The 22,500-nt window shown below is 31.6% G+C and overlaps 1 protein-coding gene across 8 annotated transcripts in view; it reads left to right on the top strand.

The window, feature by feature from the left end:
• LOC145265627 (anoctamin-10-like) overlaps positions 1 to 22,500 on the top strand; it is a 329,084-nt gene that overhangs the window by 232,322 nt on the left and 74,262 nt on the right. For all 8 annotated transcript variants that reach the window (XM_080121667.1, XM_080121662.1, XM_080121668.1 and 5 more), the window contains one exon: positions 4,530 to 4,712. In XM_080121667.1, the coding sequence (XP_079977793.1) occupies positions 4,536 to 4,712 (177 nt within the window). In that variant the 5' untranslated portion in view covers positions 4,530 to 4,535. The remainder of the gene's footprint in view (positions 1 to 4,529; positions 4,713 to 22,500) is intronic.

Below are 22,500 nucleotides of genomic sequence, written 5' to 3'. Positions count from 1 at the left end.
TTTAATTTGAATAAAATAAAATATGCATCAAATGCGCTTGAAACCAAATCACAACGTAATATTAAGAAAATAAACAAATATTTTACTTGTTTGAAATTTATCACAAATATATTTCAGAGGTATACTCCATCTTCAGTGTGTTCTTTTTTTTTTTCTTCTTTTTTGCCATGTTATTAATTTGGAGAAAGGAGTCTGTATAGAGCCGCGTGTTGTATCTGGAGGTTGTATTTTGAATTGTTTGAACTGTGCGCAGGTAACGCGAGAATAACGCTGTGATTTGGTTTCAAGCACATTTGATAACAACATGGCAAGAAAGAAGAAAAAGAAAAAAAACCCAAAGAACACACTGAAGATGAAGGTTACCTTCGAAATATATTTGTGATAAATTCAAAAAAGTAAAATATTTGCTTATTTTCCTAATATTACGTTGTGATTTGGTTTTCAAGCGCATTTGATGCGTATTATATATATATATATATATATATATATATATATATATATATATATATATATATATATATATATATATATATATATATGTATGTATATTCGTATTCCTGTCTGTCTGTTCGTTCACAATTTGATATACAAATGGTCTGTTACTTTACTCTTCCATTTATTTCTAAATATAGTATGATTCTTGCAAAATATACAATTAAGAGGTCACCTCATTTACATATTACATTGAGGAAAATTGATTTTACTAAATAGCAATATGTTAGTTTATGTTTCTAGTGAGAGAATTGTTTTAAATGTTCTATTTAAAATTGTTATTTAATAAACTTTAAATAACAATTATATTGATTATATATTTAATTTAATTTGTTTGGAATTAATATTTCCGACATCGACTTTTTTAAAAAACGGTCTGGAATTATTTCCCCCCTCCCCGGAAACGTCAAAGCATGAAAAAAAAAGTTAAAACAAACCCTTCACCAAATGAAATGATTTGGTAATCTCAATAAGTTTCTAGCGTGAAAAAAATAATTCCGTGTAGACAGAAAAATGTTTTTCTTTTTTCTTTTTAAAATATTCAAACAAACAAAAAAGAAAAACACTTACGAATAAACTGAAAAGATTCCATTTGTTTGTTTTTATTATTCTTGAACTGGCTATACAGAATTTTTTACCTTTCTGGCAATTGAAACTGAAACCACATTTTTAGAAACAAAAAGCCTCCCCCTCCCAGAAAAGCAAATCGAAAATTTCCTTTATTTACGAAAAAAAAAAAAAAATTTTTTAATTAAAAAAAAAACAATTAAGTCACACACGTATTAATATTTATAAACGTTATTTTTCAAAGTTACAAAATTGTCAATCATCACAGTCCAGTGCGTAAAATAGTTTGGTAAATACCTTTTCCTTTTATTCACATTTCAGGTTCGAGCCTGCCTACGTCACTAATTTTTATTTTTATTTATTTATTTATTTTTCTTTTTTTTTGCGGTCGCTCGGGCACTCGCAGCTATTTTTACGTAAATAAGTTGTTTTTATTTATTTATTTTTAATTTTTTTTGGGGGGGGGGTCTTTTCAAGCGCACAGGCAACAAAAGTGCTAAATATTTGGAGAACAGTTTCTTCTTTTTGTATCGCTTCTGTCGAAATATCTGGTGGAGAGGGCATCAGGTACTTCTTGGGGGGGGGCGATTACATTTACATGTTTTTATCTGTTCCTTTATTTCTGAAATTGTTGTGGGTGTATCGACGTTGCCCATGATGAAAATGATTAATATCCTTAGTATAGCAAACGAAACTTCATGTCAACTTGAGCAACGCCAGTTACCCATGCTAGTATATATATATATATATATATATATATATATATATATATATATATATATATAAGAATGTAAATGTAAATTGTGTTTACAATTATCCGCACAACAAATGAAAGCGAATAAGTTGAGTTCAAATTTTCTTTGAAGGAAGTACTTGTGTTTAAAAGAACACACATACATACATCTACTGTTATATGTGTGTGTGTATATATATGTTTATATAAATATACATCTATATACAGCCACATGTATACACATGTGGCTGTATATAGATGTATATTTGTGTATGTATGTTTTAATACACATATATATATATATGTATATATATGTGTGTGTGTGTGTGTGTGTGTGTATGTATTTCAATTGTGTTTACAATTATCGGCGCAACAAATGAAAGAGGATGAGTTGAGTTTAAATTTTCTTTGAATGAGGTACTTGCGTTTATTTGATTTAAAGAATCTTGTGAAATAGATTCCTACGCAATAGCCAACCTTCTTGTGAAATGGAATATTGGAATATAAGAAGATAATCTGAGTGGGCACAACACAAACCACCCGGGCCTTTGGACCTGGGTGCGACTTCAACAAGGAACTAAATGTTCCAGCATGTCTACCACCGGACTCTGACTTCAATATGGTACATGAACTTTCATCAAGTATTTTTTTTTTGTTTCCTTTCATTCCACGTTACAGCTCGAAACCAATGTTATCATCAATTCATTTATTGCAGATTATTATCCTCATCTTTCTTAGATGTGACGTTTCTCCCAACTATTCCTCTGGCCTTCGTAAGGTGTTAACCGCGACCAGAGACTTACTTAGTCAAAGACGTGGTGAGACGACAACTATGGATGGCAGTTATTGCTGAGAATGCAGTTAGGAGATTCGGAGTTCCTATTCTGTTTACCATCTGACGAAGAATCAGAGGAATAGTTGGCCGAAACGTCACAACATCTAATAAAGATGAGGATAATAGTCCGCAATAAATAAATTAATAAATAAAACTCATCTCAATAATGAATTCCAATTAAATAATGTTATCATGTTCTGATCTTTTGTAACACTATTAATAAACTATTAATAAACTAGGCGGCCGCCCGGCGTTACCCGGTCATAAATATGCATAAATATTATATTTTAATTAATGCAGAAATATTATATTTTAATTAATGCACAATATTATCGGAGATGTCGTTGATCAATATCAGGAATAATAGTGGTCCAAGGATCGACCCCTGAGGCACTCCTGCATTAATGTCATGCTGCTTGGATGAACGTTCATCAATGACAACCTGGATGGCTATGTTATAGTCAGTTAGGAAGCAGCCACATAGTATTGTGTTCAATAGCCGGACGCTTCTAGGAAAGAAACTCAGTTCATGGAATTTTCATTTAGTTTTGTGCACAGATAGAAAGTAAGAAAAGTTGTAGCTAACGAATATTTGTTGCAAACGTTTTATAGAGAGGGACTACAGATAGGAGCTCAGTCGAGCACCAACTATGAAAGTAATGATAGAGCAGAAACAGATTTGCAAAATCTTTTCTGTGGGAAAGAGAAAGTATGTGTGTTTAATTTCCCTTAATTCTCGTTTAAATCGCCAGTGGCCTGGAGGTAATGTCCTAGCATATGGAGTCAAGGGTGGCTTTGCGATTGGGTTCAAATCTCCCGACCAGCAGTAATTATTCACTTCCTACACTGCTGATTATGAAAACATGAAATACTAGTGTCTGTTGATAAAGTGAGAGTGTGTGTGTGTGTGTGTGTGTGTGTGTGTGAGGATACTTCTCAACCTATATGCTCAACAGATTTTTTATCTTCAGACTTGAAATTTGGTGTATAGGATATTCAGACATGTGGAAAACTTGTTGATCCGTTTTCATCTCAATAAAGGACTGCTAAGGAGTCAAATTTGAAAAATTGGTGGAGTGGGTGGGGGGGGGTAATCGTTTTCTAACTGGTTTCCGAATGCGCATGCGTGAATTGTTTTCATGATGCATTCCTTATGTTAAGAATAAGTAGGTTTGGAAACACTTTTTAAAGATCGTGTCAAGCTGGGCTAATGGTTATTTTACTTGACGCACTGTGTTCAGGTTTTGGTTTCAATCTCAGCTTGAATTTTTATTTGCTTACAAAAAGTCAAGTGTTTAGAAAGAAACATAGTACCTGCATGCACATGTCTTAGTTTATTTCCGTTTTTCTTTTATTGCATTTTTTTTTTTTTTTTAGGAATTTAACGTTATGTTTAATATCGGGCAACGCCAGGTACATCTCCTAGTTTATATATATATATATATATATATATATATATATATATATATATATATATATATCTATAGTCATCCATATACTGTACTGATTTGTTGTATCATATCTCATCATCAGCGTGGCTAGACTAGCGCCTTTCCCTTGCTAGGGATTGAACCTACAACCATCTATTGATAGTCAGCAGTTCTAACTACTGGCCCATTGGGTAGGTGCTCGCAAATGACTAATGTTCAATGTCTCCATTCTTAATCATACTATATGATTGCCAACCTGCAAATCTCCTGATCAAAAATACTGAAGAACAGTCGGAACTATTTAGTATGACTAAACACAAAATTTGCTTTCTTGTAATTTTTTTTTTTAATTAATTTTTTTTTTTCGAAATAATTATTTTATTTTTATTTTTTTTTAATTAATTTTTGTTTTGTTTTTCAACGTAACTATAATTTTTTTTTTTTTTTTTTTTTCAATTTTCCGATGTTGTAGTTGACGATGGAGAACTCGATCGAAGATATAGAGGATCACTCCTTTGAACCATGGGTTGTCATCAAAATGGTGGATGACGTCATACCTGAAGCTGTCGAATGGCTACGGCAAAAACTCGAAGCTCCCAGGTCGCATGGAGGAGGGGATCTCCTTGTCCGACCAATTATCACAAAGGCAAAAGAAGTGAGTCTCATGAACTTATGACCTTTTTTTTTTTTTTTTTTTTTTTTTTTTTCTCACTAAATATTTTTTTTCTGAATTTTTTGGATGAGAAATGACTATTTGTATTTTTTGGGATTAATTGGACTATTTGTTATTTGCCTTTTTTTGGTCCCATATCAGACGCTAGATAATGATATATTTAAAAAAAAAAAAAAAAAAAAAAAAGAAGACATCTATATGGAAAATAAAAACAAAATAGCGTTAAAATAAAAAATAAAAAATCGACAACACGATATAAAGCGAGAGTTTACGGTACTTGTACAGTTTAATGAAGACATTAAAAAAATGAAAATATCGAAAAAGGGTTATATTGTACGTATCCGTTTGGGACTGAAGATCCCCAAACAAAAATTTCACTTTATTTGATCGAGTAGTTTTTTTTTTTGTTTTTTGTTTTGTTTTTTGTTTTTTTTTTACAGCGGAAAATCACGTTTTTATGACAGCGCGTTGAAGATAGCCATCTTGAAATTTTTTTTAACACGCCACAGGGAGATAACTCAGTTTAAAGCGCCGATACTCCCTCACCAACTTTAATACTAGCTTTTCTTCCTAAAAATTGAAACATGACTACCTTTTTGTTCGGTATCATAAATTGGTTTTTCGCTGTTACATCAACCGAAACATTGAACAAATAAGAATCAAGATGAGAACATTAATCCAATTAATCCAAAGGATACAAGTATTCTTGTATTTTTATTGCGTAATTTTGTAACTTTACCGGCATATTTCACATAATGGGCAGAGTGTTTGTTAATGGGTTCGGAGATCAGAGTTCAATCCCGGGTTGAATTATATAAAAAAGAAATTATACTTGATGCCTATTTTCAGCATTACAAGGTGAGATTGTGTGCGTGTTTTTTTTTTTTTTTATCTGTACAAATACCTGAAATCTTTTTTTAATTTATATAAATAATTCATACATGTTTAAATTTTCTGCTTCATTTGCACACGAAGCTAAGCAAATCAGAAATATTTTATATTAATTAAAAATGTTTCTGTTTCAGATATCAATATATCTAACTCACCATTTAACAATTGTTTCTGACACAGAAAAGTCAAAATAACACTTTGCTTTGCTTGAATAGTATTTTTCCTCATCGGAAAGCAACATTTTATCAACACATAAAATTTGGATTTTTACATTGGTTTGATAATTTGCAACAGTAGCTTGTAAACTAATAATCTGATTATGTTTATGTTGTTTGAAGGTTAGTACTTTATAAAAAATATTTATATGTCTAACTCATAACTTATTGAGTGATATAGCCATTTTTTGTGTTTCAGATATCAATATATCTATCTCATTATTTAAGCACAACACTGGCCAAAGAAGCATTAGAATTCTCAGAGTTTTAGGAGTCACTTTATAGTTTAATATGCAGGTGGATATAATCAGGGTCAAATCGCTGCAAACCTCAGGATTCCAGTTTCCACTGTTAACCAATTGATTGTCCATTTTATCAGCAAGAGAAAATAATTAATATTATTTTGCCTAGGTCGATCAGAGCTCTCTGACAGTAGTCTTCATTACTAATGATGCTGCCTATTTAATTCCTTCGTGTTTAGTATATGGAATGAGTTGATAAGCATGAAAACAAACTAATTAAAAATATTGACATGAATGCATGTTTAATTGAGCTCTAATATTTCGATTTGCACAGTGAAAGTTTTATTTCATTTATGGCGTAAGCTGATATTTCAAAGTTTGATTCTGACTATCCGATTCTCAGTTGTTATTTTTACGCCATGTTATTGGCAATATAATAACTTCACTACTGTTTATTTAGAAAATTTTGTAGTCCTGTCAAGACAACTGGTGCTATGGAGACATTTTTAATTATGACCTTAAAAATCAAAATCATAAAGGGGAATGACTCATATTTTTATTGAAGAATATAAAAAGAGTTGTGTCCCTTACAATGAATATTTTATTGTTCTGTATAAGTTAAGCAGATAAGCAAACAAATAAAAATTAAAAACAAAAATGACTGTACTGAAACCCGGGCAACGCCGAGCCATAGAGCAAGTTAAAAATAAAATTAATTCATTGGACAGTTTGCACCACTTTTATGTCCCCATACGAAGATTAAAATAAAATTATATATGAAGCAGCACATATGCTGGAAAATAACCAATTATTAAGTAGACCTAATATAGAATTTAATACGATATGGGAACCATTAATTATAAATAATAGATAATATATATACAAGTAATAAGTAAAAACATTAATATATATATATATATATATATATATATATATATATATATATATATATATATATATATATATTAATGTTTTTACTTATTACTTGTATATATATTATATATATATATATAGAGAGAGAGATAGCTATGTGTTACTATATAGTAATAATTAGTAATATTTACAACTAGAAATAATTTTAAGGCTCCTAAAATTCATACCAGTATTGCCCGCAAAGACCCGTGGCACAGTGGTTAGAGTACTTGGAAAAATTAATTGTAATAAGTGATATTTTCCTGAGGTCGAAGATTCAGTGTTGGCAACCGAAAAATACGATTGTGAATTACTTAGGCCCTTTATCCAGTCATGGGTGACGGAACAAGAGCATGCCACCCCTGTGAAGTAAATAAAGGGTTTTGCTCGGAATTCTGTTCTGTTCAAATTCCCGAGTTTGACAGAAACATTCCCAAGTTCAACAAAATACACCTGAAGAAGGTCGGAGGTGATATCAACCGAAACGTTGTGAAAATTACTCTCAAGATGAGAACAGTAGTCCAATGAATCCAAATAATACGAAAATTATATATGCTACTAAACATAGCTTGAATCATTATTCCAATTTTTATCCAAATTTATAAAATAATTTGGATTCTAGAAAAGTCTATCAAATTTGGGGCTAAAGAGATTGGGTCGTAAGAAAATATAATTTAGGGAATTTTGTTTAATTTTTGTTTTTTGATCAAAATTAATGCAAACCTGAAGTATTTGAATTTTTAATGCGTCTATAGTGCTCCCTCCCCCAAATAAATTCTTTAAAATACACCAAAGAAGCTGAAATTTAAAAATATTAATTGATGTCTGATAGCATTTCATTAAAATTGGAGATGAGTGAAAAATGATGAAGGGATACAGTCCCTCTTTTCATAAAATGCAATTAAAATAAATATAACCCATCTACCCTACCCTTACGACAAGGAGGCATGTTCCCAAATTTCTTATCATAGGTCATTTATTTTGGAGTTTACCCCAACACAAGTTTATATAAATATTCATTTTGACGATTTTAAATCCTCAGTTTAACTTCTAAATAAAGATCATACATGCAATTATTATATCTGTTTACAGCTGTTCCAAGGCAGTGTTTATTTTTAAGTCATATAATAAAAAAATTTAATCAGTAAAATATCATCAGAACAAAAACACAAATCAGCAGCAACGTTCATAAAAAGTTACAAAATCCACAAAAAAACCCAAAAAAACTCACACACACACACACCAAGTTAAAGGTAATCAGGAGATAAAACTCATGAATTAAATATATATATGTAGCATGACTACCTGACATTGCCCAATCTCTCTACATCTCTCTTTTTTTTCTAGCCCCTTTTTTCATCTCCACTCAGCCCATTCTTCTCTAGTGGGACACACACACAGACAATTCTCCTTTATATAATTTACTATTATAAGGAATGGTACACCTTCTCCAAATGATGTCACCTCAAGTACAGCACGAAGCTGGATACTTCACCAGACTACATGAATTTTTGGTCTCTCCCCTCGACAAAAAAAGGGTGGACCTGTAAATTCACGCTTGTTCATCACTTTTCTCAATAACTATGCCTTGGAATTTTTTGAAATTTTGCACAAACATTAATCATGACATGAGAAAAAAAGTAATAGAACGGATTTTCTGAGAAAACTCCGGTTGCCCCCTAGGGGTGCCTCTCAGGTTAAAATGGTTAAAATTGACACTTTTATGATTAAAAAGAATTGATGCCTTGGATTTTTATAAAATTTTCTAAAAAGTTGTAACTAACTGATTTCTATATAATTTTGTTTGTCTATACTTTGCGATAACTCTTGGGTGTGCCCAAGGAGCTCTTTTAGGGCTAATAAAAACACTCCATCATTGGGACTACTTTACCATATTTGTCCAAAATTTTCTGTGTATGTCTATTTAGCAGTTTTAAATTTTTTGTGTATGTCTACGTAGCAGTTTTAAATATATATATATATATATATATATATATATATATATATATATATATATATATATATATATACTTGGAGACTTTTGGGCTAAATGGGGAGAGGGGGCAAATGGTGGACTTAATCATTTTTTTTTTTTTTTTGCATGGTGCAGAACTCAAATTTACATATGTTAAGGCCTAAAACTGCACTGTTTGTTCATTTTCACGAGGATTTGACGTCCCCTGGGGACTTTTAGGGCAAATGCTGAACTTAGTCACTTTTTTTTATGCCTCGTTCATTGTGCACTCACGGGGGACCATGCATGCTTCACTTGTTATCCTGGAAGACCAAGAGTCCACAAAGATGCATTATAACATGATTAAATAGTCAATAGGGGAGAGGAAAATTATGTTCTCAATTTTTTTTCTTTACTGTGTTTGAGAGGTTAAGGAAAACTTTACTGGAATATTCAAATATTTATGCATCTCATATAGAGGTCAACTGTCAGCCCTCAGAATGGGACCCCTTGATTTCTGAGAACCTTTATTAGAGTAAAATAAAACAAGCGAGAAGAAAATAACTGCTGTGAATATAATAGATTCCTTGACTAACGAGTCAATATTTTCTTTCAAAATTATTACATAATAACACTAAAAACCGACTCCTCCCCTGATAAAATTTGGCCTAGTTGACCCACAGAAAACGAAGTTTTTTTTGCTTTTTTTTTCTAAATTTTAGATATTATTCATCCACAAACAACACTAGTCAAGAATATCCCAACTTTGTGGGTGTTTGTTTTGTAATTCTTTTACTTTTAGCTGGACATACAAACACATATACACACAGAAAACTTACAAATTTTGGTGTACCTGAATGCTAAGGTCAGTACTTCAACTTTGAAGAACTGGCCGTTTCACAGTGTTGGAATTATAATGACTCATCTTAAATTGTATTTGTCTACGTATCAAAGTACATTCTGCGTTGCTCTTAGAAAACTGAATTTTGGACAACGAAGTTCAAGTGATTAATTAACTGCATTCCATTAATGGTTCAATTGGTTCCTTTCTATGATGTTCATTGATTATAGGAATCAGAGAATTCTGAACGCATCACGTTCATTAGGTGGTTTGATTGTGTATGTTTGTGGACAGGCTGCATTGGCCCATATTGGTAATGGTAGAGGAACGGTATTATTAATCACTAACGTTTATTTATGTACTAGCCGTATCTACCTGGCGTTGTTGGGGATGTAGTGAAGTCGTTTTAGTTTGGCCCATATAGATTTGACACATATCAAAGTTGACCCTTATGTTAAAAATACTTAAGCTATATACATTAAAATGCAAAACCTGCCCTTAATCAAATAACACTAGAATCCAGCCAAAACACGCTCAAATGCCTGTTATAACCCTACTCGCCCCCTACCTGACCCAGCCCTGACCATAGAACTGAACACCCCCTCTCTTCCACACTAGGCACCCACAGCTCGCACGCATTCATCACTGCTACTATATAAAAAAATCCTTCCAGCCCTTCTTGCAGTAATATTCACACAGTCCTCCTGAAGATGTCTTTTTTGAAAGAGGAAAAGCAACACTGTGGCCAACTTCAAACTACACATGGCACTTATATTAATTCTTTCGATCTACACACTAAAAGATAATCAGAAATATATATATATATATATATATATATATATATATATATATATATATATATATATATATATATATTCATTTTAACACCTCTTTTTCCTTGATCCTGGAGAAGTTAAGATATGCAACACTTATTTAAAAAGAAAAAAACGGATAATGTTGCATATCTTAACTTCTCCACAAGCTGATGATTTTTCTTGAAGCTCCATTTTACCCTGGACATTTATATTTATATTTCTGTTTTCTCATGGATTACCAGTACATTTTCAACAGACCTATTTCGGATTTTTCCTCTTCTGGATTTTATTTTGCCATCATTCCCATTGGATTTTCTCACTTTTTTCCGTTTCTTGCTTTCTCAATCTCCTTGAATCCCTTCAAGCTGTCTCATGACTTTTTTGATGCAAATATAATAAACGTCATATTATTTGTTTCCTGTGATGCATTAACCTGCAAAATTTATTGTATATTTTGCAAACCTCTTCCCTCTGACGAGAAGAATTGCATTCTTTGAAACTCCATGGATTTTAAAGTTTTTCTTGTTTTATTTGTATTCCTTGTCGAATAATTAAAATTTTGTGTACCTTCCTTGTAAGTTTATAAGTTTTTTTTTTTAATTTGAATAAATTTTCAATATCAAGATTTTTTATTTTATATCTATTATCAAGATTTTTCTTATATATATATATATATATATATATATATATATATATATATTATTTTCCTATTTATTACTATGAATTAAGTAACTAATTTATATCTACAAACTAAATTCCCTATAAACATTTTTGATTTTTCTTATATATATATATATATATATATATATATATATATATATATATTTAAAGTGATGGTTGTGTAGTTCCAACGAAAGAAAAAATGTATATTTAAAAGAGTGTAGCCATCAACAATTGTGGGTTTTTTTAGCCTTTTATCCTATTTTTATTTTAAAATTTTAAAATAAAAATAGGATAAAAGGCTAAAAACACCCACAATTGTTGATGGCTACACTCTTAAAATATATGTATATATATATATATATATATATATATATATATATATATATATATGCTTCTGTAACATACTTTTGCTAATACACTTTTTGTTAATACTACCACTGTGCTTATCTTGATTATTTACCGACCTGCAAGGGCACAATAATACGTAAAATAAATTATTACGTACGAATCCAAGGCTCTACAGAAACCTTATGTATTGAATAGAACAATTGAAACGTCTGTTTTACGTTTAGCAATTTCTTACATTTCATAAGTGTATTATTTCTTGTGCCGCTCCATCTTTTTTGTTGTCACGTATTTCCCATTCACAACGGTTGGCCTATGTATCCACCTACCTTCCTAGACCATTCACAGCGTATAATTACGATTTTCAAAAAGATACGTTTAGTTATTCAAATTTCACACCAAGCAGAGCATAATACATTTAAAAAGTTTTTTTTTTTTTTCTGACATAAGAAACTCTTGTCTCTCTTACAATTAAATCTATGTAACGTTTTATATTACACAATAGTTTTCTTTAAGGAATTCTTCTTTTAAAGTAATGTCGAAAGCATGAGTGTGTGTGTGTGGGGGGGGGAGCAATGTTTTGTATGGCATGTACTAATTTGTTTACACTTTCAATTTCAATTTACCATACATTTATTTCCTTTAAGCATATTAACCCTTTATTGCCTGAATTATGATGTAGATGATTAAAAAAAATATTTGTTGTTAATTTAAGCATGGCGGCATACTGAATGTAAGCAATGGACAGTTGCAATCTGGAGGTATCTGGTATCTACCCTGATACTGAACTAATACGTACAAGGCGTGTTTGAACCAATTTCCACTTTATTTATGCCATTATATTCGTTTATTATTTTTAATTTGTCCAGGTTTTGTATATATAATTATAAAGTTGTGATTTAAAAGGTAAAATAATGGTATTTGAGTGTCATCAGCTAGAATCGAAGCCGGAAGCAAAACTGTAGAATTTAAAGCTGGTGACGTTACCACTGTACCAACATGACGCACATATGAACTGATTAAAAATAAACTAAGATGAATGTACAAAATGTATAACGATTTTTTTCAATTTTCACCTTTTAAAAACTATCTTAAACGGCTAAAGACCCGCAAAAGAACAGTCCATAAAAAAAAACCCAATCATTTGAGGCCCTTAGCGCCGCTCTGCGATTTTTAGTTTCGGAAGAGATAGAGTTTGAAAATATGGAGACAGACAGAAAGACATAGTGAATTTTATAAATTAGATTTACGACTGAACGAATTAGTTCAACGAGGTCATAAAGGGTTTATATACGCATATTGGTAATTATATATATACTAGCAGGCTGCCCAGCATTGCCCCATTGTAAAATACGCTTAAATATATTTTAATTCATGCAGATTTTGTATTTACCATCATAGAACCAATAATTTATTTATTATTATGCTATATATCATATATATATATATAATATATATTATATATATATAATATATATTATATATATATAATATATATGTATATAATATATATTATATATATAATATATATTATATATATATAATATATATGTATATAATATATATTATATATATATAATATATATGTATATAATATATATTATATATATATAATATATATGTATATAATATATATTATATATATATAATATATATGTATATAATATATATTATATATATATAATATATATGTATATAATATATATTATATATATATAATATATATGTATATAATATATATTATATATATATAATATATATGTATATAATATATATTATATATATATAATATATATGTATATAATATATATTATATATATATAATATATATGTATATAATATATATTATATATATAATATATATGCATATAATATATATTATATATGTATATAATATATATGTATATATATTATATATATATAATATATATGTATATATAATATATTATATATATATAATATCATTACTATATATAATATGAGTAAAAATAAAATACAAGCGATGGTTGACGTTATGTTATTTGAGAAGGAAAACCCAGAATTAATAAAATAGTAATCAACGTTTCGTCCCTATTTCAGGGGACATCATCAGGATTTCGTAGGAAAAATGTAGAAGAAAACGATTACAGACCACACATATATATAATACAATATATATATATATTACATATAATATATAGTTGTGATTTCAAAAGTTTTTTAAAAATATGACTTGGGTGCCATCAGCTAAAATTTAAACCAAAACATATAGCTTCCAACCTTATTCGTTACCGTCTGTACTATGTCCTTATGCATATAAAAAAAACCCCTTAAGCTTAAGCCATAAAATTAGACTTTTTCTTGAATCAAAATCATCTAATGGATTTTAAGCAAAATGAATAAGTATTCTAGATGTAAAGTTTAGTAGTATTACGAGGGACGTTCCAAAAATAATGCCTCCTATTTTTTATTCCACCTGAAAAGATCAGAGGGAATTGCAAATTGCGTTGTTATGATGACTGAACTTATGCATTCATGACCTGAATTTTTCATCTCTCTGTTGCAGATATTGAAAGTGTAAGACTTTAAGAAAGCAACCCCTGTCATGGATATACGGCAGAAGCAGAGATGCATCATTGAATTCCTTCATGCAGAAAAAATTGAACCGATCAACATTCACCGGTGCCTGTTGAATGATTACGAAGCTGATGCAGTTGATGTCAACACAGGAGATGGGTACATCGATTTCAGAGTGGCAAAAGAGATGTGAGTGACAAAGCCTGCTCCAAACTTTTATGACCAGCATCAAAAGAGGCTGACAAAAGCGTATTGAGAATGGTGGTGACTATGTAGAAAAATAAATTCTTGAGCACAAAAAGTTGCTCGTTTTAATGGTACCACTCCCGTCTTCATAGCTCTTCAACGTTGTAATCTTTGTGCTGAAAAAAACAGGCATTTCTTTTTGGAACAATCCACATGTATTTTGGTTTTAATCTTTATAAGGAGACATCAAAGCGGTGCAAAACTGTTTGTAAAATTAATGTCACTACTTATCAAGGCCAAAAAGCCAGTCGAGGATAATGGGCAATGAATTTGTCCGATGGACGATGAGACCATCACTGTAAGGATTGGAGATAATAGTTGGAACTGGGCATAATTTGATTATTTAACTAGATGTAACAACAAAAATTTGTTAACATTGGACTTGAAAATGACCAAATTGTATTATTTAGATTAATCAGACAATTGCTTTCATCTTGAGTGTTATCTGCACAACGTTTTGATCGATGTAATCTCCAAATTACATCTGTTAAAAAATGGATAACACACAATTAACCATACTGAAACTAACAGCCTCTTAGTTTCGTAAATATTATGTTTCTAAAAACTTACAATTGGTTGATGAATTTAATTTAAAAATTAATAATAAATTAAAAATTAATCATAATAAATTAAAAATTATACCTCTAGGATTCCCTGATAATTAAATTATCTTTATAATCCATGTAAACTTACTTCCAACTAAATCCAAAAATTCAAAACCTTAAGAGTTCAGAACTAAACTCTCTTTTTCTTGCCAAAACATTGTGACTTTTATACCTGACAAAGCTTGGAGGTTACATCAACCGAAACGTTGTGCAGATAACACTCAAGATGTGAACAATTGTCCGATTAATTTAAGTAATGCAAACATTCATATCTTATCTCAATAATTCAGAACTGTGACCACATTGCAGTCAGCTGGAAAGCAGTCCCATTGTATTGTGTTCCACAGACGAGGAGTTCTTGAAAAGAAACTTAGCCCATGGAAGTTTTATTTCGTTTTATTAGGTTGGTGCAAAAATAATGTCGTTTTTTGATATTCAACTTCGTGTCAAAAAACATTATTTTTGCACCAACCTAATAGATACAAAGAAGAAAAGAAAATTATTTATAGTAGTTGTAGCTAGACAAGTTTTTGCTGTGAATATTGTTATATAATTTAACAAATGTGTGTGAAGAGATGTTTATAAAAGAACGAGTGCTGTATGTATATTTACATTATTTCATAATCCTTCTCTGATTGATGTCAAGGTATTTCATTGTGTCTGATTTTCTTTTTTTTTTTTTTCTAGTACAGGTGTCCGTAAAAAAAAGGGGTGGAGTGAAAAACTTTTTCTTTCTAATTCTTTTCTTATGTAATTTCAGTTCTCACGAATAATTGTGTGTGGATTTCACTCTTTGTTTTTTTATAAGAAATCAAGCAGAAAAATCTGAAAGAGTCCAAGCATCCTGATGAAAGGCTCTGTCTGCTGGTCTTCTTTTTTTTTTTTTTTTAATAACACTATAAGCGCCTATGTATGGTGTATTGTTGCCTCATCTGGTGCAAACACCACTAGTTTCCCTCCCTTAAACAGTATCTAAAAATGAGTCTCAAATCTAAACGGTTCCACATTATCACCCAAGCTCTAACCTCTGTCTCATCACTGTAATCTCACATCCCTGTGCCTGCTTTACAAGTACTTTAATGGAATGTGCTTTGATGAACTCGTAGTACTTACATCTCTGATGCGCATACTCTTTTCTAATGAAAGAGTCCAAGCATTTTGATGAAGGGCTCTGTCTGTGAGTCTATTTTTGTTGTTTTCTTTTTTTAAATAACGCTAGAAAATTACTCACACCTGAGAGTATCCTGCATCTCTACAATTGATATGTAATCTATCCCAGGTTACGCCGACATGTTGAAAATTGTGATGTTGCTGTGCAGGTTGGTTAGTGCAAAAAGAGGTCAAAGGGTTAAGTTGTGACGCATGTCAAACCCTGTCGCTAGGGTCAGCGGTGGCACCCGAAATGTCATTCGGTTTGTGTGCAAGAAAACATGGAAAGAAAGAAATGATTTTGCTAAAATGTCGCCGCAAAAACTGACCCCTCCTTGCAAAAAACGGCCCAGTTGACGATCAAAGAATTAATGTTTTGGGCCAATTTTTGGATGTTTGTCGTCCGAGAGATCGATCTTTCTAACAATACCAATTTTATCAATGTTCATTGCGTCTGCCGAAAGTTTTTGCGAGACATACAAACACACACACACACACACATACATTTTGCCTTTTATACATTAGACTAACAACATGAGTTGGAACAGATACATTGAGGGCATTGCTAAAGCTGGTGCGAAGAAGGTGGGCTCTCTCTACCATGCTAGAAAGTTACTTTCGCCTAAGAGTATTCGGTACCTCTACAAGACCATCATTCGTCCATGTATGGACTATTGTTGCCACATTTGGGCTGGTGCATCTGCTACTAGTCTCTCCCTCTTAGACAAAGTTTAAAAAAGAGTCGCCAACCTAATAGATCCTGCACTATCAGCCAGGTTTCAGCCATTGTCCCATTGACGAAATGTTACATCCCCCTGCCTTTTTTACAAGTATTTCAATGGTGTATCCTCTGACGAACTATAAGCTCTTGTGCCCCCTCGACAGAAATACACCTGACAAACCCGACAAGCAGCAAAATCCCACCCCTACATAGTAGAAATCCTTAGATGTAAGATAGCCTTCTACTCTAATAGTTTCTTCTCTAGGACTGCTAGACTTTGGAATTCCATTTCGGGTCCCTGCTTCCCTGACTGCACTAATATGCCAAAGTTTAAGTGTAATGTAAACGGACATCTTGCTGCTCAACTCCCTACATAGTCCCCCTGCAAATTATGTACCAGATAGTAATCTCTACATCAAAGTGAAATTGTGCCTTTTTGGTGTGAAAATGCAAATAAAAGATTTTTTTTTTTCATTAAAAAAAATAAAGTTTCAGGAGAAAGATTTTTTTAATCCATTACGATTGATGTAAACCGATCAACGTGTATATATATATATATATATATATATATATATATGTGTGTGTGTGTGTGTGTGTGTGTGTGTGTGTGTGTGTGTGTGTGTGTGTTTATTCTATTAATCTAAAGGTCGACCAGTACAATATATAATCTACTTACTTCACTTAGCAAATATATTGCATTAATTTTTGTCATAATAAAAAAAAAATAATATGTCTGCAAAAATATTTACAAACTTTTCTTTAAATGAAATAGTTGCACTTTTTCTATTGAATTTGTGGACAAGTCAGAATTTACAAAATGTTTTTTGTCCATTTTTTTATCTCTGTTTTCTTGAAACAAACTTTTGGAAAGATTTTATCGAATTTCTTTTCATGTTTTGTTTCGTTTGTTTTTTTTTTTATTCATTTCGTTTTTTTTTTTAAGTTTTATTTTTTTACCTTTTTCTCTTTTCTTTTCTACATTTTCCTTTATCGTTTTTCTTTCTTTTTATTTATTTCTGTTTACGCCTTTTCTTTTTGTACTTTTTCTTCTTTATTTCCTTGCTTTGTACATTTTCTTTCTGTACTGTTTTCTTCTTTTTCTTTGTCATTTTTCTTGCATTTTTTTTTCTCACATTTCTCTCTTTTTACACTTTTTTTTCTTGAAAATTTTTCTTTTATCAAGTTGACAAGAAAGTTCTTGCGGCTTTTAACTTTTAAATTCAGAGGAATATATCTTGGCTGAAATAAAAATTTATTCATCGAGATAAACACCATCAAAATCGACAAACTTTGGCGAATGCAAAACAAGTGGATTTATGCCAGGAACGTAAAAATCTTGCGTTCTGGTGAAGATGAAGTCGTTGAAGGCCTTTCGAAACTTGGTTTTCGAAGCATTTCTCATGCAGAAAGTTGTAGAGATGTTTGAAAAGTGGTAGTCGATAAATGTGAGGTCTGGAGAGTATGACTGATGAGGCAGAGTTTCATAGTCCAGTTCGTTCAACTTCTGCAAGGTTGGTTTAGCAACGTGTGGTCGGGCATTGTCGTAGAGGAGAATTGGGCCTTTTCAGTTGACTAATGCTGGGTGTTGTTGTAGAAGATTTTGATGCATTTCGTTCATTTGTTGACAGTTTTCTCTGCCGTAATGGTTTCACCTGCATTCAAAAATTTGTAATGGATGAGACCGGTCACAGACCACCAAACAGTGAACATGTCCTCCTTTTCCTTCTGGCTTCAGGAAGTGTCGTGTATCTGCATCGGCGTCTAACCACTGAGCTGAGCATCGCTGGTTGTCATAAAGACTTCACTTTTTATTGCAAGTCACAACCCAGTCAAGAAATGGGTCGTTCTTGTTGTGTAAAAGAAGGGAAGATTATTCATAACGGCGTTTCTTTTGGTTGTCGTTCATTATGTGAGGCACCCATTTATCAAGTTTTTTTTTTTCATTTCAATCTATCTCAAGTTGTTGGAAATCGTCGTATATGTTACGTCTAATTCAGAAGCAAGTTCGTGAACAGTTGTGCATGGATTGGCTTCGACTAAGGCTCTTAATTGATTGTTGTCAACATCCGATAGCTGACCACTACTCTTATTATCTTCAAGACTCTTGTCGCCGCCACAAAATTTCTTAAACCACCATTGTGCTGTGCGTTCAGTAGTGGCTCCTGGATGAAACGTTTTGTTGATATCACGAGCTGTTTCGGCAGCTTTTCGGCCTAGCTTGAATTGAAATAAGAAAATTGTGCGAATTTGCTTTTTTTTCCATCTTGTATTCAACGTTCTCAAAACAAGACAATTTTTTTTTTTAAATGATTGTAACTTAAACGATAGATTGAGCGAAAACCGCTGTTTAAAATGATATATAAAGTAATTATAAAAAACCTTATTTGAAACTACAAATCAAAATTAAAAATTCCGCAAGAACTTTTTTCTCAACCTAGTATTTTATATGGTTTCATTTTATGATTTCTCTTTCTTTTTATGCAAGTAGTTTAGCCCGGTTTTGCTCGGGCCCTATATACGGTGCATAACTTTAAGTGCATATGTATATATATATTAAAAAGTTTGACTCCTGTCCAGGTAAACTACATCTAAAATTTAAAGTGTTTAGACTCAAAATTGGCGGAGGAGTTTGATAGAGTCTGCAAACGACAAATCTTTTAAATTTTGAGCCTTTGGTAGCCAAATTTTCGGCCAAACCCCGATTAAAAAGCTTGCTACGTGTCTGAATACACTTTATGTAAAATTTCAAATGTTTAGACCAAAAATTGGCTGAGTAATTTGGTAGACCACAGAGGTAAAATTTGTTGTAATTTGACCCCAATTTTGATCCCTTAACATTTATTGTTTTGGGCTCAAATCAAATTAAAACGTTTGATTCATGTCCCAGTAATCTACATCTAAAATTTCAAGTGTTTAGACTCAAAATTGGCAGAGAAGTTTGGTAGAGTTTTCAAAGGTCAAATTGTTGAACTTTGACCCCTTGACAGCTAAATTTCTGGCCGAAAACCAAGTAGTTTAGTAGGGAAATGTACACACACACACACACACACAATTTCACTTTTACAAATAGATTATTAAAAATTGGACATTGCAGCTGCTTGATTTAGATTTTTTGTCTTTTAAAATCATTTGATGATCGTGTAATTCCAAATTCATTGATCATTGTTTTTATTTCAAAGTCTAATCTTTCTCGTTTCTAGATATTTTTATTTGTCATATCAAAACCTCTGGGTTATTTTGGTTTCTACATTTTTGGATCATGGGCAATTCTAAATCCTTTTATCTTTGTCAATTCTAAATCCTTTTATCTTTGTCAATTCTAAATCCTTTTATTTTTGTCAGTTCTAAATCCTTTTATCTTTGTCAATTCTAAATCCTTTTATTTTTGTCAGTTCTAAATCCTTTTATTTTTGTCAATTCTAAATCCTTTTATTTTTGTCAATTCTAAATCCGTGGTCAAGTGTCAATTCTTGAATCTTTTATCCTTGTGAATTCTCAGTCTATTGATCATTGTCAATTCCAAACCACTGGCTACGTGTCTCATCTAAATCTCTGGATCAATGTTGCATCTCAACCACCTGTATTACTTCTAAAACTTTGGATAACTTTGGTTTCTAAATCTTTGAAGCTTTTCTAGCAAAGCTGATTTCCCGTCACAAGAAATGTTGATCTTAAATATAGATGTTTTATGTTTTATTTGTTTACTTTTTAGCCTTGTTTTGAAGAGGGCCATGTAGGAAATATGGATGAAGTTTCAGTCAAAGACAAGGTACAATCGAAGAATTTATTTTTTAGATGTTTAATTCTGAAACATTGGGAAAATGGTTTCTTATATTCTAACAAGCCTTTTTTTTTGTTACTCTTTTCTTTCTCGTTTTATCTTTTATTTTTTGCCATTTTTTTTTTTGCCATCTTTTTATTTTAATCAATAATAACATTTCGATTTGAATGAATCAATAAATTAGAAAGAAAACCCACCTCATTCCATGATAAAAAAAAATCAAACAACAAAATGTTTTCTTCTCTAGACATTGTAGTTTCTTGATTTAGATTTTCTGTCTTAAAATCACTTCATTATTGTGCAATTCTAAATTTATGAATCATTTTTTTTTTTTCAAAGTCTATGGATCTTTCTGGTTTCTACATATTTTGATTTGTTAGTTCTAAACCTCCGGTTTATAGTGGTTTCTAAATCTTTTTTGTTATTGGATTGAAGGTGTTGCAAAATTTTGAGGTGTGTGACACACTCTGCCAATTTTTTCTTTGCATTGAGCTTCATAAATTAAGGGTTGGTATAAATAAAAGGTGAAATATAATTGAAAAAAAATCATATATATATATATATATATATATATATATATATATATATATATATATATATATATACACACACACACAAGAGGTGCCTTCAATAAGTTTCCAGACTTTTTTGTACAGGCATTTAAAATTGTCATAGACTCTTGAAAATTCAGTATGATATTGCTATACATCTTATGAGATGACTGGTTAATTTTTATGATTTCAGATTCAAATGAACAGCTACAGCAGAAATTGGAATACCTGATTGTCGCAGCTGGTTAATTTCAAAAATGCAATGTGGACATGAGGACATTTTAAAAGAACGATATGCAATAAAATTCTGTCTTAAATTTGAAAAAAAAATGCCACAGAAATGGATGGAATGCTTTAGACAGGTTTTGGACCATCTTGCATGAACCGAGCATCAGTTTTTGAGTGGCATAAGAGATTAAAGGAAGGCAGGGAGTCTGCTGTGAGGGATGATGAGAGATGTGTGAGGAGTAAGGAAGTCAGAACACGGGAGTTGTTTGGCCAAGTAAATATTTTCATAGATATGTCTACAGAGATAATAAATGCACGTTTTTTTTGTTTTGTTTTTTTTACATAGGGGTCACCACTTATAAAGACCCAGAAGCCACTCAAGAATAAGGGTTATTAAGTGTACAGTAGTCAATGGCATAATATCATAGTAATCGTTAGTAGTGGAAATTTGATAAATTGGATAACTTATGGGGACGGTTAATCAAGAATGTGTTTACATTGGACTTGAAGACAACCAAATTGTAGTCAGATGGAAAACAGGCAATCAGAAGAGAGTTCCGCAGGCATGCAGTTCTAAGAAAGAAGCTTTGTTCATCGAACCTACGTTTTGGTTTAGACACAGAGTAGAGAAAATTATTGACATCGGTTTCAGTTAGACGAGTGTTTTTCATGAAAATTTGATGAGGGGGCAGCATACATTGGAGCTCAGACGGGCATTTGCAATGGAAATAGCAATAAAGCAGAGACAAGCTTGCAACATCTCTTCTGTGGGAAAGAGGTTGCAGGGAAGAGAAAAGGGCATCCCCCTACTAAGCTACGAAGTCTATTTTGAACTCTGTCAAGGCAGGATAAGCTGCTCCTAGCAGCTCCTACCCAGATGTGGTAACAGTACTCCATCCTTGCTACTGGACTGGTAGAATGGTTCCACCATTTTTCCAGCGACCTTGGCAACAGATTTGATGCACGTGTTTGATGTCAGTGTAGGAACTGTACACACAATTATTCGTGAGGAACTGAAAATGCGGAAGATTTGCATGAAGTTTGTTCCAAGGGTG

Source organism: Euprymna scolopes, chromosome 40 (assembly GCF_053919585.1).
Source record: "Euprymna scolopes isolate OS-2025 chromosome 40, ASM5391958v1, whole genome shotgun sequence".
NCBI lineage: Eukaryota > Metazoa > Mollusca > Cephalopoda > Sepiida > Sepiolidae > Euprymna > Euprymna scolopes.
The sequence above is the reverse complement of the archived record's forward strand: the minus strand, read 5'-3'. Positions and strand labels throughout refer to the sequence as shown.